This window comes from Hypanus sabinus, chromosome 28 (genome assembly GCF_030144855.1).
Source record: "Hypanus sabinus isolate sHypSab1 chromosome 28, sHypSab1.hap1, whole genome shotgun sequence".
Classification (NCBI taxonomy): domain Eukaryota; kingdom Metazoa; phylum Chordata; class Chondrichthyes; order Myliobatiformes; family Dasyatidae; genus Hypanus; species Hypanus sabinus.
Window position 1 is genome coordinate 11,610,115 of NC_082733.1, and position 13,648 is coordinate 11,623,762.

Sequence of the window (13,648 nt, forward strand, 5' to 3'; positions counted from 1 at the left end):
GCAGACAGATGGCCAGTGTCAGCATGTTTTTACAATGTTGAGCATTAAAATATAAAAGGGTAACATAGATGAAGAGTGTAATAGATTCACATATCACAATGATGACTGTAACTGGTAGTTAGTTATTGCATAGTTTTACAAAAACAAAGCATCCTCACTTTCCTCTTTCACTTCCCAGGGGCTTTCCAATCTCATAAAGTGCTTAGATGGGATAAATAGAGAGAAGCTGTTTCGTTTTCAGTGAGTTCATGGTTCAGGCAAAAATGTCTGAAAGTGATGGAAAAAGACACAGGAGATAAAGAAGTAACCTTTACACAGAGTAGTTAAGCGGCTTTAATGGGCTGCATTGTCTTGGAAATGATCGAGCCTCTACAGGAATTAGAAAGAATCATTCTTCCTTTTTTTCTGTGGCTCTGTGTCAGTAGAGCTCCCTTTCCACCACTGATGGGCAATACATTCCAGTCTATAAGAAAGCTTCTTCTTATATCCCTCGTGTCTTTTTCCATTACTTTAAGTCTTTAAACACAAGAAATTCTGCAAATGCTGGAAATCTTGAGCAACAGACACAAAATGCTGAAGGATCTCCTGATTTGCTGAATTCCTCCAGCATTTTATGTTTGTTACTTTGTATCTGTGTTCCCTGGTCCTTGAACTTGCTGTGATAGGAATGCTGCCTTTCTATTGACTTTATCTAAGCACATTATGATCTTGTGTACCTCCAACTAATCTCAATTTCCAAGAAGAACAACAACATCATAGTCTAACCTTGTGGTTAAAGTTACCATTCCTGGATACTTTCCAGCAAATCTTTTATGTACTTTTGAGTTTCTACATATCATTCCTACACATCCATCGTATTGGATGCAATACCCCATTAATAACCCAGTTGTTGCCTCACTAGTTTTTTTATTAATAAATGTTCAACATTACCTTCATGATTTTGTAAAGCAAAAAAAAATACACTACAGATCCTGAAAATCTGAAATATAAACAGAAGATGCTGAAAATACTTAACAGGGCAAGCAGAGAGAAGCAGAGTTAACATTTCAGGCTAATAAAGGATGATTGAACTGAAACATTAATTCTAGTTCTTCATCAACTGTTAACTCCCAACTATTTCCAGTACTCTCTTTGCTTTATAATTTTCTTTTGTATTCAGGATCCAATATGCTCCATGGCGAAACTCTGATAATCTGTCTGACCATTCAGAAGTTGTGTGGCTTGGCATTTGGCTGTTCATATACTGTAATGTGTGCTGTGTTCCCTTTGCAGGCACTGGGACCCCAGGTCTTGCATTCCTTGAAACTTGCCTGTCTCTGTTTCCTATGTTCTCTTCAAAGTTAGCAGCCTCACTGAATTACTACTGCTTAGCGTTTTTAGATATCATTAAAGGAGTGTTGGAATACCAATGAAGTAACTTCCAATAATCCAGAAAGTCTGCGAGTCCATCACCACCAAATTCTGGATAAATGGGGATCTACTTTATGAGCCATGTTCCTAGTGTGCCCCATTACTTTCAAAGATTTCTGGCCTTCTAATATCACATTTCTCCATGTTAAGTTTCAGCTGCCTGTTTTCTATAAATCCTGCCAGCCCATCAATGCTCACTTGCACTAGATCATGGTCTCTTTGGGTGGCTTTGCTATTGCTTGCGTGGCGGGTAAGGGGGAGCCTGATGCTTTTGCTGAGGCAGATGCTGGGAAGAGGAGGTGGGGATTGATGTTTTTGCTGCTGTTTGTGTGTGGGAAGGGAAGGGGTGGCTTTGGGGTTCTAACATTTTTCTGTCATTCGTTCTTTGGGTTTTATTTTCTGTTTCATGGATGTCTGTGAAGAGTAAGAATTTCAGGTTGTATACTGTATGCATTTGCTGATATTAAATGGAATCATTGAACCACTGAACTACTTTAACACCATTCTCAGTGTTGGTTACACTTTCAAGTTTGGGGTCACCTACAACTTTTGCACTTCTGCCCTCACTAATGTACTGTACATCATAACAAGTAGTAGTCCAAGCATGGACCCCTCGGGAAACTGCCTGCAATCTCCAGAGTTTTAAGGCAATTTCTTAATAATGTTACAACTAACCCATTTATTTTATGTGTCTTAATTTTGATAACGCGCCTTTTGTGTGAGACTTTGTCTAATGTCTTCTAAAGTTCTATGTGCATAAGCTACATCAGTCTACTCCATCACCTCATCAAAAAATTTAGTACTTCACTCAATTTACTCCACAAAAATGACTTTAATTTTGAGACACTGTAAGATGATGAAAACCTAGATCCTGTGATAGAGAACTTAACCCATTATTCTGCACTCATCATATTCCTATGGAGTTGTTGCTGTTTAGCTACTGTGTATCTTGATGAAAGTTGCTGTATGCAGTTGAGAACCTGAACCCGTAAATGTGCTGATGCAAGGAACAGCGGTGCAGATAAATGTGGCTGGATATCCTTGCTTTCATTCTTGGACCATGAGTGTGATCAGGCATGTAATCACGTTGCAGTGTTTCTGAGCATTGTAGTATTGGTAGCTAAGTAACTTGTTTTTGTTCAGGTTACAGTGGATGAAAAAAATTCTCTGGATCACCTGACGCGCGACAGAGTAAAAATAAACCACAGCCGAAGACCACCCACCAGACAGCACCGGAGAGAGGTAAAATTATGACTTTCTACAATTTAAGCATACACATCAAAACTCACTAAATATTACTACCGAGAACCACATTGCAACCATAGTTTTACAAAATTAAGAGTTGTTGAAAGAACGTTATGCATCAAGATTGTGAGGAAGATTCACAAACCTCTGCAGCAAGAACTATTTATAAAACAGCATCCAATATGAGATGGCGAGGCTTGTTGACACACCCTGTTTTCAGCTTTATTTCCTGCCACAGGACCCATCCACATGGAACATGCATTAAAAAAGAAACATTGCTTTAATTGGTCAAAAATGATGCATTTAAAATCCAAAGGTCAATTTACGTTTCTGCTCCAGAGATGGTCAGATATTTCCTCTTCTGTAAGAGTGTGGCACAAAATGCATTTTGTAGTTTTAAGTCAGCTTTGTTGACCTGTTTGATCCCCTATAACTGACCCATCATCTGTAGTTCTCAAACTTCTCTACATCCTGGTATGTCACAAGTTCAATTTATGGTATGCCAAAGGTCCAAGTAACGGGCTTTAGGAAAATTTAATGAAGTATGCGTGAAATGGCGAAGTACCTCTCCAATAAGTGACCTCTGAGGATCCAGTCTGCCTGGAGTTATTATTTCAGGGACTGGGAATTTTGATTCAAACCCTCTCAGCAATTCACAGGCCCTAAAATTAATGAACCACCTTCATTTCATCAGTTCATGCTGAAGATGAAACTATGTTAAAGCAAATTACCCCAGAGTCTGGAAATCTGAAATCGAAAGAAAATGAAGATCTTTGAAAGCCATCAGGACGGGCCGCAAACAAGAGAAAATCTGCAGATGCCGGAAATTCATGCAACACACACATATGGAAATGAGTATAGTTGATGTTTTGGGCTGAGACCCTTCAGCAGGACTGGAGAAAAGCGTGATGAGGAGTAGATTCAAAAGGTGGGGGAGGGAGAGAAACATAAGGTGATAAGTGAAACCAGCAGGGGAATGGCAGCAGTTGTAATGAGAGCAGAGTAAACGCTTCCAAAAGAATTTATTGCAGATTAATTTTAAGAAACTGCTATTTAGCAACCAGCAATAACATAAGAAACATTAACAGGAGTAGCCCATTCAGTGAGATCATGGCTGACCTTTTACCTTGGTATCACTTTCTTGCACCCTTATCCCTTGATGTTTAAAAAAAAGCCGTCTGTTTCTAGAATACGTTGAACCCTCTTGCCTAGAGAATTCAAAGTTCAAAGAACATTTATTATCCAAGTACATATATGTCACCATATAAAAACCCTAAGATTTATTGCGGGCGTTCACAGTAAATACAAGAAGCACAGTAGGATCAATGAAAGACCCCACCCACCAGGATGGATAGGCACCAATGTACAAAAGACAACAAATTGTTCAAATACAAAAATTATAACAATAATTAATAAGTAAGCAATAAATATTGAGAACATGAGATGAAGAGTCCTTGAAAGTGAGTCCATAGGTTGTATAAGATGGTGCTGGTAATCACAGCAACATGCTGCGGGCAACTTACAAATGTTCTAAATATATCTCTTTTGAACTACTTTTACACTGCAATCTGCAGCCTGTAATTTCCCTTTAAGTAACATACTTATGAAATGTCTTAAATGAACTAGTGATTTCACGATCTTCTGAAGGACAGCAGACTTGACTCTCAGGCATGCTTTAAGCAAACAAAGGTACCTGCCATGGCTGAAAGAGAGGGACGAGGAGAGGAGACCAAGCCAGGCTACAATGAAGGGGCATGGAACTTGCTCTCGCCAGCATCTTGATAGTAAATGTACATTCGCTGGAGAACAAGATTGAGGACCCAAGGGCAACATTGCTATATTAGAGGGAAATGAGAAATTACTGTGCTCTCCGTTTTACAGAGACATGGCTCACTCCGGACATGCCACATAACGTTAGTAGGATCAAGGGCTTCTCAGTACACACCTTGGACCAAACTGCTGATTCCTTGTGGTGCTTGGATACACTGGTCTTGATGCACTCTTGTTCCCTGACCTGGAACATCTAATGATTAAGTGCTGACCGTTTTACTTACCAAGAGAGTCCTCCGTGATCCTGACTGCAGTTTGGATTCTGCCGAAGGCCGACATTAAGCAGCCACTTGACGTACATCAACAAACAAGAAACAGCCTACCCTGATGCCTTTCAACTCATTGTGGGAACTTCAGTCAGGCTTGTTAGAAGGAATTGCTGCCCAATTATTATCAACATATTACCTGCAGCACCAGGGGTCCCAACACACTTGACCACTGCTGTACTATGATTAGGAGGCCTCCCATATCTACACCGTGCTTTGAGAAATATGATCACTTGGCTGTCCTCCTCCTACCTGCAAACAGGCAGAAGCTAAAGAGCAAGGCTCCAGAGATAAGGACATCAAAAAGGTGGTCTGGAAGGCAGACGAGTGAATACGGGATTGCTTCAAGTTGGTAGACTGTGCTGTGTTCAAGGACTCACCAGAGGATCTGAATGAATACACCATGGACTTTATAAAGTAGGCGAGTGTGCCCCCACAATATTATTGTGTCTTCCTCAACCAGGGGTCCTGAATGATCCATGAGATCTGCAGCCTGCTGAGAGCCAGATCAATAGCATTCCAGTCTGGCGACAAGTAGGGTACAAGAGGTCCAGGTACGATATCCAGAAAGCCATCTCACATATGGAGTGGCAATTCCAGAACAAGCAAAGGATTTCGGCCTGAAACGTCGACTGCATAGTCTTTTCCACAGGTGCTGCCTAGCCCGCTGAGTTCCTCCAGCATTTTGTGTATGTTGCCCTGAAGGATGCTCGACAGCTGTGGCAGGGGGCAGGAAGGCTATTACTTCCTACAAAGTGAAATTAAACAACAAGGCTTAGCTTGTAGATGAACTCAATGCCTTTTACGTTTGCTTTATCCATCACAAACTCCCACAGCCCTCGATGACCCTGTGATTTCAATCTCTGAGGCCAATATGAGAGCATCCTTCATGAGGGTAAGCCCACTGAAAGCACCTGGCCGAGTACGACAAACCTGTGTTGATCAACTGCTGTCCCTAACCTCTCGCTTCGGCATTCTGAGGTATCCACTTTCTTTGAGCAGGCCTTTTAATCTCTCCCTCTCCCAGTGTCAAGTGCTCTCCTGCTTCAAAACATCCACCATTGTTCGGGTACCTAAAAAGACCAAGGTAACATGTCTGAGCGACTGATGTCCTGTCGCACTCACCTCAGTAATAAGCAAATGCTTTGAGAGGCTGGTCAAAGACTACATCTGCAGCTTGCCACCACCCACACTGGACCCCCTACAATTCACCTACCGACACAACCGATCGACAGAAGACACAATAGCCACGGCTCTACACGACGTCCTTACACCTCTGGAGAAGGATGCTTATGTGAGAATGCTGTTCTTGGACTACAGTTCAGCATTCAACACCGTAGTTCCATCCAGACTTGGCAAGAAGCTCAGATTCCTCGGCCTTCACTCTGCCTTGTGCAGCTGGATCCTGGACTTCCTGTCAGATCACTGGCAGGTGGTAAGAGTGTCCCTTTGACCCTCAAAACAGGACTCCCCCCCCCCCCCCCCCCAGGCTGTGTCCTTAAGCCCCCTCTTTTTCTCTCTGTACACCCACAACTGTGTCACCACCCACAGCTCCAATCTAATTAAATTTGCTGATGACACTACACTGTTTGGCTTAATCTCAAATAATAACAAGGCAGCCTACAGAGAAGAAGTCACCACCCTGACACAGTGGTGTCAAGAAAACAACCTCTCCCTCAGTGTCGCCGAAACAAAGGAGCTGTTTGCCAACTACAGGAGGAACGGAGACAGGCTAAACCCTATAGACATCAGTGGATCTGGGGCTGAGAGAGTAAACAGCTCGAGTCGCTCAGAATACACAGCACAGGACCTCACGTGGTCTGTACATACCGGCTGTGTGGTGAAAAAGGCACTCCAGCACCTCTTTCACCTCATATAGTTGAAGAAATTCAGCATGACTCCCCAAATCCTTTTTACAGGGGCACAATTGAGAGCATCCTGACTAGTTGCATCACTGCCTGGTATGGGAACTGTACTTCCCTCAGTTGCAAGGCTCTGCAGTGAGTGGTGCGGACAGCCCAGCACATCTGTAGATGTGAACTTCCCACTACTCAGAACATTTACAGCGACGGGTGCGTAAAAAGGGTCCAAAGTACATTGGGGACCCGAGTCACCCCGTTCCAGCTGCTACCATCCAGGAAACGGTACTGCAGCATAAAAGCCAGGACCAACCGGCTCCGGGACAGCTTCTTCCACCAGGCCATCAGACTGATTAACTCATGCTGACACAATTGTATTTCTATGTTATATTGACTGTCCTGTTGTACATATTACTGATTACAAATTACTATTATTTGCACATTGCTCTTTCAGATGGAGACATAATGTAAAGATTTTCCTCATGTATGTGAAGGATGTAAGAAATAAAGTCAATTCAATTATACTGGTACCTAAGAAGAATATGGTAACCTTCCTCAGTGGCTGTTGTCCATTAGAACTTGCATCCAGTGTGATAAAATGCTTTGAGAGGTTGCTGATAAAACACATCAACTCTTGCCTGAGAAGCAACTTAGATTCACTCCAGTTTGTCAACCCTACAGATCAACGGCAGATGCCAATTCATTGGTTCTTCACTCAGCCCTAGAATATCTAGACAGTGAAGATACATACATCAGGATACTCTTCATTGACTACAGCTTGACATTCAGTACTTATCATCCCCTCAAAACTAATCAATAAGCTTCAATACCTCGTTGTGCAATTGGATCCTCGATTTCCTCACTTGCAGACTAGTCAGTTTGGATTGGTACAACATCTCCACAATTTCCATCAGCCCAGGTGCACTACAGGCCTGTGGGATTATTACTCTGCTCTATTTGCATTATACTTGCGACTGTGAGGCTAAGCACGGTTCCAATACCATATTTAAATTTGCTGACGACACCACTGTCAGCTGAATTGAAAGTGGTGACGAATCAGCATATGGGGGAGAGATTAAGAATCTGGCTGAGCAGCACCACAACAACAACTTCTCACTCAGCATCAGCAAGACCGAGCGGCTGAATATTGACTTAAGGAGGAAACTAGAGGTCCATTATCCTCATCAGGGGATAAGTGGTGCAGAGGGTCAGCAACTTTAAATTCCTCAGTGTTATCATATCAGAGGATCTGTCCTGAGTCTAGCACATTCTAACCAATGCCATTACAAAGAAAACATGGCAGCGCCTCTACTTCCTTAGACGTTTGAGAAGTGTCAGCATGTGATCTCAAACTTTGACAAACTGCAATAGATGCGTGGTGACTGGTTGCATGACAGCTGGTATGGAAACACCAATGCCCTGAACAGAAAAGCCTAAAAAAAGTAGTGGATAAAGCCCCCCCCCCCCACCACCACCATTGAGCACATCTGCATGGAGTGCTTTTGTAGGAAGGCAGAATTCATTACCAGTGACCCCCACCACCCAGGTCGTGCTCTCTTCTCACTGCTGCCATCAGGAAGTAAGTACAGGGGCCTCAGGACCCACACCACCAGCTTCAGGAATTCCCTCAACCAGGGAATAACTTCACTCAACTTCTACAGCTCCACTACCCCTCGGGGGAAGCAGTTTCTTCTCATTTCTGGCCTGAATTGCTGATCCCTCATTTTGAGGCCTGAACTGGGTCTAGAATACTCCAGCAAGGAGAAGAGTCAATTGAATATCGAACCCCATTGAACATTAACTGTAATTAATGATTTAATTACCATTGAACATGTATCTTGTGTACAGCTGGCACACATATAATTTTTGGCTGCAAATCAGTATTTGCACCATTATTAATTAAGACAGTGTGTATTAGTCAGTAATACTTGCTCAATTGCTGTTCTATATTGACCCTTAACTCTGGTATGGAAACTAATCTCCCATCCTACTATCTGAACCTTGGTCACACCACTTAACAATGTCAGTATTCCTCAATCAAACTCAGCGTATAGATTACAGAGAATGAGAACAAGCCCTTTGGTCCACAGCGTCTGCGCCAAACACGATGCCGAATTAAATTATATCTCTTCTGCCTGCACATGACACATCTTTCTCCATTCTCTGCCTATCCATGTGTCTGTCTAACAATGTCACTATTGTATTGGCTTTCACTAACAGCTTGTTTCAGGTAGCTACCACTCTGTGTAAAAAAAAACACGCTTGTCCTGCACATCTCCCTTAAGCTCACCCTCTCTCTCCTTAGTGGTTGACATTTCTATGCTGGTTTAGAGATTGCTGTTGTTAAATACTTATGTCAGGCAGCTTGTATCAGTCCATACCTGATTCACCAGCTGCTTAGCTCTGTCTCCATAGATGCTGCGAGATCTCTCGACCACCCATTCCCATTCTGAAACGTCTGTCTGTGGCCTCCTCTACTGCATTGCTAAGGCTAAACTCAGGAGCAACACCTCGTACTCTGTCTGGTTAGCCTCACACCTGATGTCATGGACATGGATTTCTCTAACTTCTGATTATTTAAACCTGGCCCCATCCCAGTCATCATTCTGGTTACCCTCTCACCCATTTTCCTCTCCTCACCTGCCCATCTCCTTCTGATTCCCTTCTTCCTTCCTACTATCCTCTTCTATTAGATTTCTTGTTCTTCAGCTCCATACCTCTTCTACCCTCTCAGTTTCTAATCTTATCCACCTTCCCACCCAGGCATCTTCACCTGGTTGCACCTATCATCTGCCAGCATACTCTCCTCCCCCGCTCCACCTCTTATTCTGGCTTCTGCCCTCTTCCTTTCCAGTCTTGATGAAGGGTCCCAGCCCAAAACATTGACTGTTCATTCCCCTTCATTGTTGCTGCCTGACTTGCTGAGTTTCTCCAGCATTTTGTGTGCTCAAGATTTCCAGCTGATTTGTGTTTATGGCCAAGTTTATCACTTCTTTTCACTTTTGGTTAATGTTTATAGTCATGTTAGAAAGTATCAATAGACTCACATAGTTTCTTTTTAAATGTTAGGTTGCCTCGGCTGTGTCTGACGGAATGCAGCGATTGGAACTTGGCGTTCACAGTCTTACCACTGAAGGTACAAGTGAAGAGCAATCAAAGGCAAAAGTTAGAGACAACAGCAACAAGAATATGCCTGTCCTCATGCCGAAGATCAAACCCAGTAAAGTAAAAGTGGATGATGGGTCAGAACTTGTGGTTAGTCACAGTGAGGAGCCAGTGGCAAATGAAGGGGATGAGCCTGCAGTCGAGAGAGAGGAGGAAGGGCCAACTCCTGAGGAGGGGAAGGAGCCTGCAGCGGAGGAGGGGGTGGAACTACCAACCAAGGAGGTGGAACCACCAACCAAGGAGGTGGAGGAGTCAGCAATCAAGGAAGGAGAGGAGTCAGCGGCCAAGGAGTTCAAAGGAAATGCTTTATCACACACTGTAGAAACTGTTTCACATAGGCTAGAAGATGAGCCTAATCTCCAAGTAAATGTATCCAGGAACGGTGAAGTGAAGAAGCTGTCCTGTGAAACAAACAGTATTAGTTCACATGCTAAATCAAATCTATCCAGAGCCAAATGTTCTTCCTTGGGAGATATCTTAGCGGATTCCAAGCCAAAAGTAATGAAAAAAGTATTTAAAGCCCCTTATGCAGGCCTAAAGAAAGAGAAAGTGGAACAAATGGAAGGAGAAATAGCACTGGAGCTAAAGGTAACAGAAGAACTTCTGCAACAAGTTTGTAGTCCAGGTGATGACACAGAAGGAGTGCATCGTCCTCAGAGCGATATTACACGTGACAGCCAGTCAAACCGGAATGCTGCACGGTTACTAAGCGAAGCTGTGGCAAAGTGGTCGGAGGCTGACAAAGTCTTACAGGAACTTAAAGATTTAAAGGAATTGTGCACAAGATCTGACACACTCACCCTGGAGGAGAAAGAAAGACGTAAGAATCTGTTGACTGTCCATAGAAGGAGTGTGCCGTAGGTTGATTGTGTAATATACAAGAATGTCAGCACAAACTTGGTGGGTAGACAAGATGCAATGCACCAATCCTAAACCAGGTTTCGTATGTGTTAAATTTGTTTGTAGAAATTGGGCAGGAAGTGGGAGGTTATGGGCAAATGATTTTTTTGTAAAAGAATCGTTTGTATGGTGTGGAGCTGAGATTCTGTGATCGTGCACTGATGATCCCAATATGATTATGCTAATCACCAGCTTGATGGCTATGGAGATTCAAACATTTTGCACATGCTCAGTTTTTGCCTTTTAGCTAACAAGAGCTTCCACAGATTTTTCTGCCCTTACTTTGCTTTGACCTTGTTGTTTCAACTCTCTGGCTTTCCTGCTGCATTGCTCCTTCCTGATTTTGAGCAAATGCAGGGGACATAGAATTCCTACTGCATGCAGCATGTCCTTTCTTAAATTGTCCAATGGTATGATGAAGGTTGTTGCAATAGTTTTCCTTCTGACAGTGTTGTCAGTGTAATGGGAAGAACGTTGCTTGAACGTGAATGTAGGAGATTTGCTTGTGATAGACACGGGCTACCACATCTACTCCTGACCAGGGTTAGGCAATTCAGTTCAAGGTTCTGTAATCATTGAAACATGAATGTATGATTGATGATTTGTATTTTCCAGTCAGTATTTGAATTACCGCAAGTATTATTGTCTTTAGATTAACTGCATTGGTCAAACAATATTTGTATTTCTGTGAATTCCAATTATTTTTACTGCCAGTATTAATATTTATGCAAAAAACCCAAGATGACTGTCTTAGTCTATACCCAGTGAAATGTTTTTTTATATTATCCTATCAATTAACACTGGCTTATTGCTTTATTTATACTTTAACCATGTTTATACTTTTCTGTAATAAGGAAGTCATGCCATGAAACTTCAAAATAAAATGGCATTCTGACACCTACGGCATTACCTTTATTGAATGCTTTTGGATGTGTAGAGTTTTAATCACTTTCTGGCTAGAAATTAATCTCCTAAGGAGGCGGTGAAGTCACCACCCACAGTTGTCTTACTGTTGCCTGAACCCCTTTTGCTTTTAATCGGATAACCTGGGGTACTAGATATAAACCTGGGCAAGGCAAGGCCCTGTTTAATTCAATCAGCCCCTTTTCCAGTTCACTTCAGTCGTACTGTGTTGTACTACCAATGACATAGTAGGTAAAAAGAAGGATGAGGGTTGTGGACCTAGGAGTATTATAAAACTCTTTGTAATCTGTGAGTACCACCAGTCCCGTGTGTTAGTACAGAAATAGAAAGATAAAGACAGCAAAGGCGTGGCTTCAGATACTGGGAAACTGAAACAGTTTTTGGGAGGAGGGGTCAGATGGATTGCACTTGTGGAGAAAAGAGAATAATATCCTAACGGGAGAGTTTGCTGGTGCTATCTGAGAGCACTTGAGAAGGAGAGGACTTAGTTTGGCAGGTGTGTGGGAACCAGAGAGTATCATCAGAAGGAAGAAAATCCAACCTGGAAGTGGAAGATAGGGATTGTATTTAGGGAGGCAGTCGGTCTGGCAATGTCGGGAGTAATAATAACTGGGTATTTTAGGAAGGGACAGCATTGGCAAGCACAGGACTGCACCAGCAAGTAATGTCAGAGTAAGGAAATGGTAGGATGAAGTTACAGGCAACACTGTAAGAAGACAAATCACATTAGAATCAATCACAGAAGGATTTTTTGGTAGATGAAATTGGATGTAATTTAACAACCAAGTCTGGTTTACTAAACGTATGAGAATGCATAGAATGTGTTAAATAAAGCTGTGATCTGGAGGCCCACATAGCCACCTGGGAAAATGATGAGGCTGCTACAGCAGAACTTTGGCTTAAAATGGAGTCGAACTGAGCATTAGATATTGCTTGATACAAAGTGTTCAGGAAGGAGGAGCTGCCCAAATTAATGCTGGACAGAGGATGATGCAGAGATTAAAGACAGAATCTATCTAGATACAGTACAGAGAACTTTTTGATGTTGGGTCTATTCTGTAGATCACCAATGAATGACAGAAATAGAGGAGAAGATGTGCAGGGAATTTACGGGCAAGTGCAAAGGTCATGGCAACTTACTTGTGAATCTTTTCTGTGCTCTTTCCAGTTTAACCTCATCTTTCCTATAACAGGATGACCAAAACTGTACAGTATTCCAAGTGTGGCCTCACCAGTGACTTATTCAATTCCTTCCTTATTCTCCTGACTGATAAAGGCCAGTGTGGTTAACATCCTTTTCACCAACCTGTCTACCTGTGTTACCACTTTCAACAAACAATGCATTCGTACTCCTAAGTCTCTTCGTTCCATTACATTCCCTAGTATACCTCCATTCATAGTATACATCCTATGCTGGTTTGACTTGTTGGCCAGAAATAGCTACAATCTACAAATCAGTGAATAAGGAAATGAGGCAGGGGCAGTGGAAATGGACTAGCAAAAGTTCTTGTTCTTGTCCTGTGGTTGCAGGAATGGAGACAGCCATTTTGTGAGGCTGACCTTGCAGCTGCCATTTTGTTAACTGGTAAACTGGTTCTTGCTCAGGGACAATTTAATCAGAGCAATTGAATGTGGACACGACTTTCTGCTGATGATCTGCTGAACTTGATACCAGGAGTCCTGAAAAAGTGTCGTGGGCCAAACCATCACCTGTTTATTCATTTCTATAGACGCTGCCTGACTTGCTGAGTTCCTCCAGCAATTTGTGTGTATTGCTTTGGATCTCCACCAACTGCTTACTCATCTTTCAATAAGAAGTTGTTTATCATGTAAAGTGGCAGGCATGAAGAAGGAATGGACTGTGATCTGGTCACCTGGGCCCAGTGTTTGGCTGACCTGTTTAGACTGGTTTGAAGCAGTCTGAGTTAGACAGAAGAAGTTACCTAAGGCACAGGGCTAGAGGAAACAGCCATAACCCCCAATACTTCTTGTAGCCTTGAGCCACTTCCAAAGAGAAGTTGACACAGGACAGTCAGATGAACCAACAAA

At 42.6% G+C, this 13,648-nt stretch overlaps 1 protein-coding gene across 2 annotated transcripts in view; it reads left to right on the plus strand.

The window, feature by feature from the left end:
- Nucleotides 1-11,572, plus strand: part of LOC132382426 (pleckstrin homology domain-containing family O member 2-like) — a 54,775-nt gene extending 43,203 nt beyond the window's left edge. For both annotated transcript variants that reach the window (XM_059952605.1, XM_059952606.1), the window contains 2 exons: nt 2,554-2,652; nt 9,680-11,572. In XM_059952605.1, the coding sequence (XP_059808588.1) occupies nt 2,554-2,652; nt 9,680-10,636 (1,056 nt within the window). In that variant the 3' untranslated portion in view covers nt 10,637-11,572. The remainder of the gene's footprint in view (nt 1-2,553; nt 2,653-9,679) is intronic.
- The last annotated feature ends 2,076 nt before the right edge of the window (nt 11,573-13,648 follow it).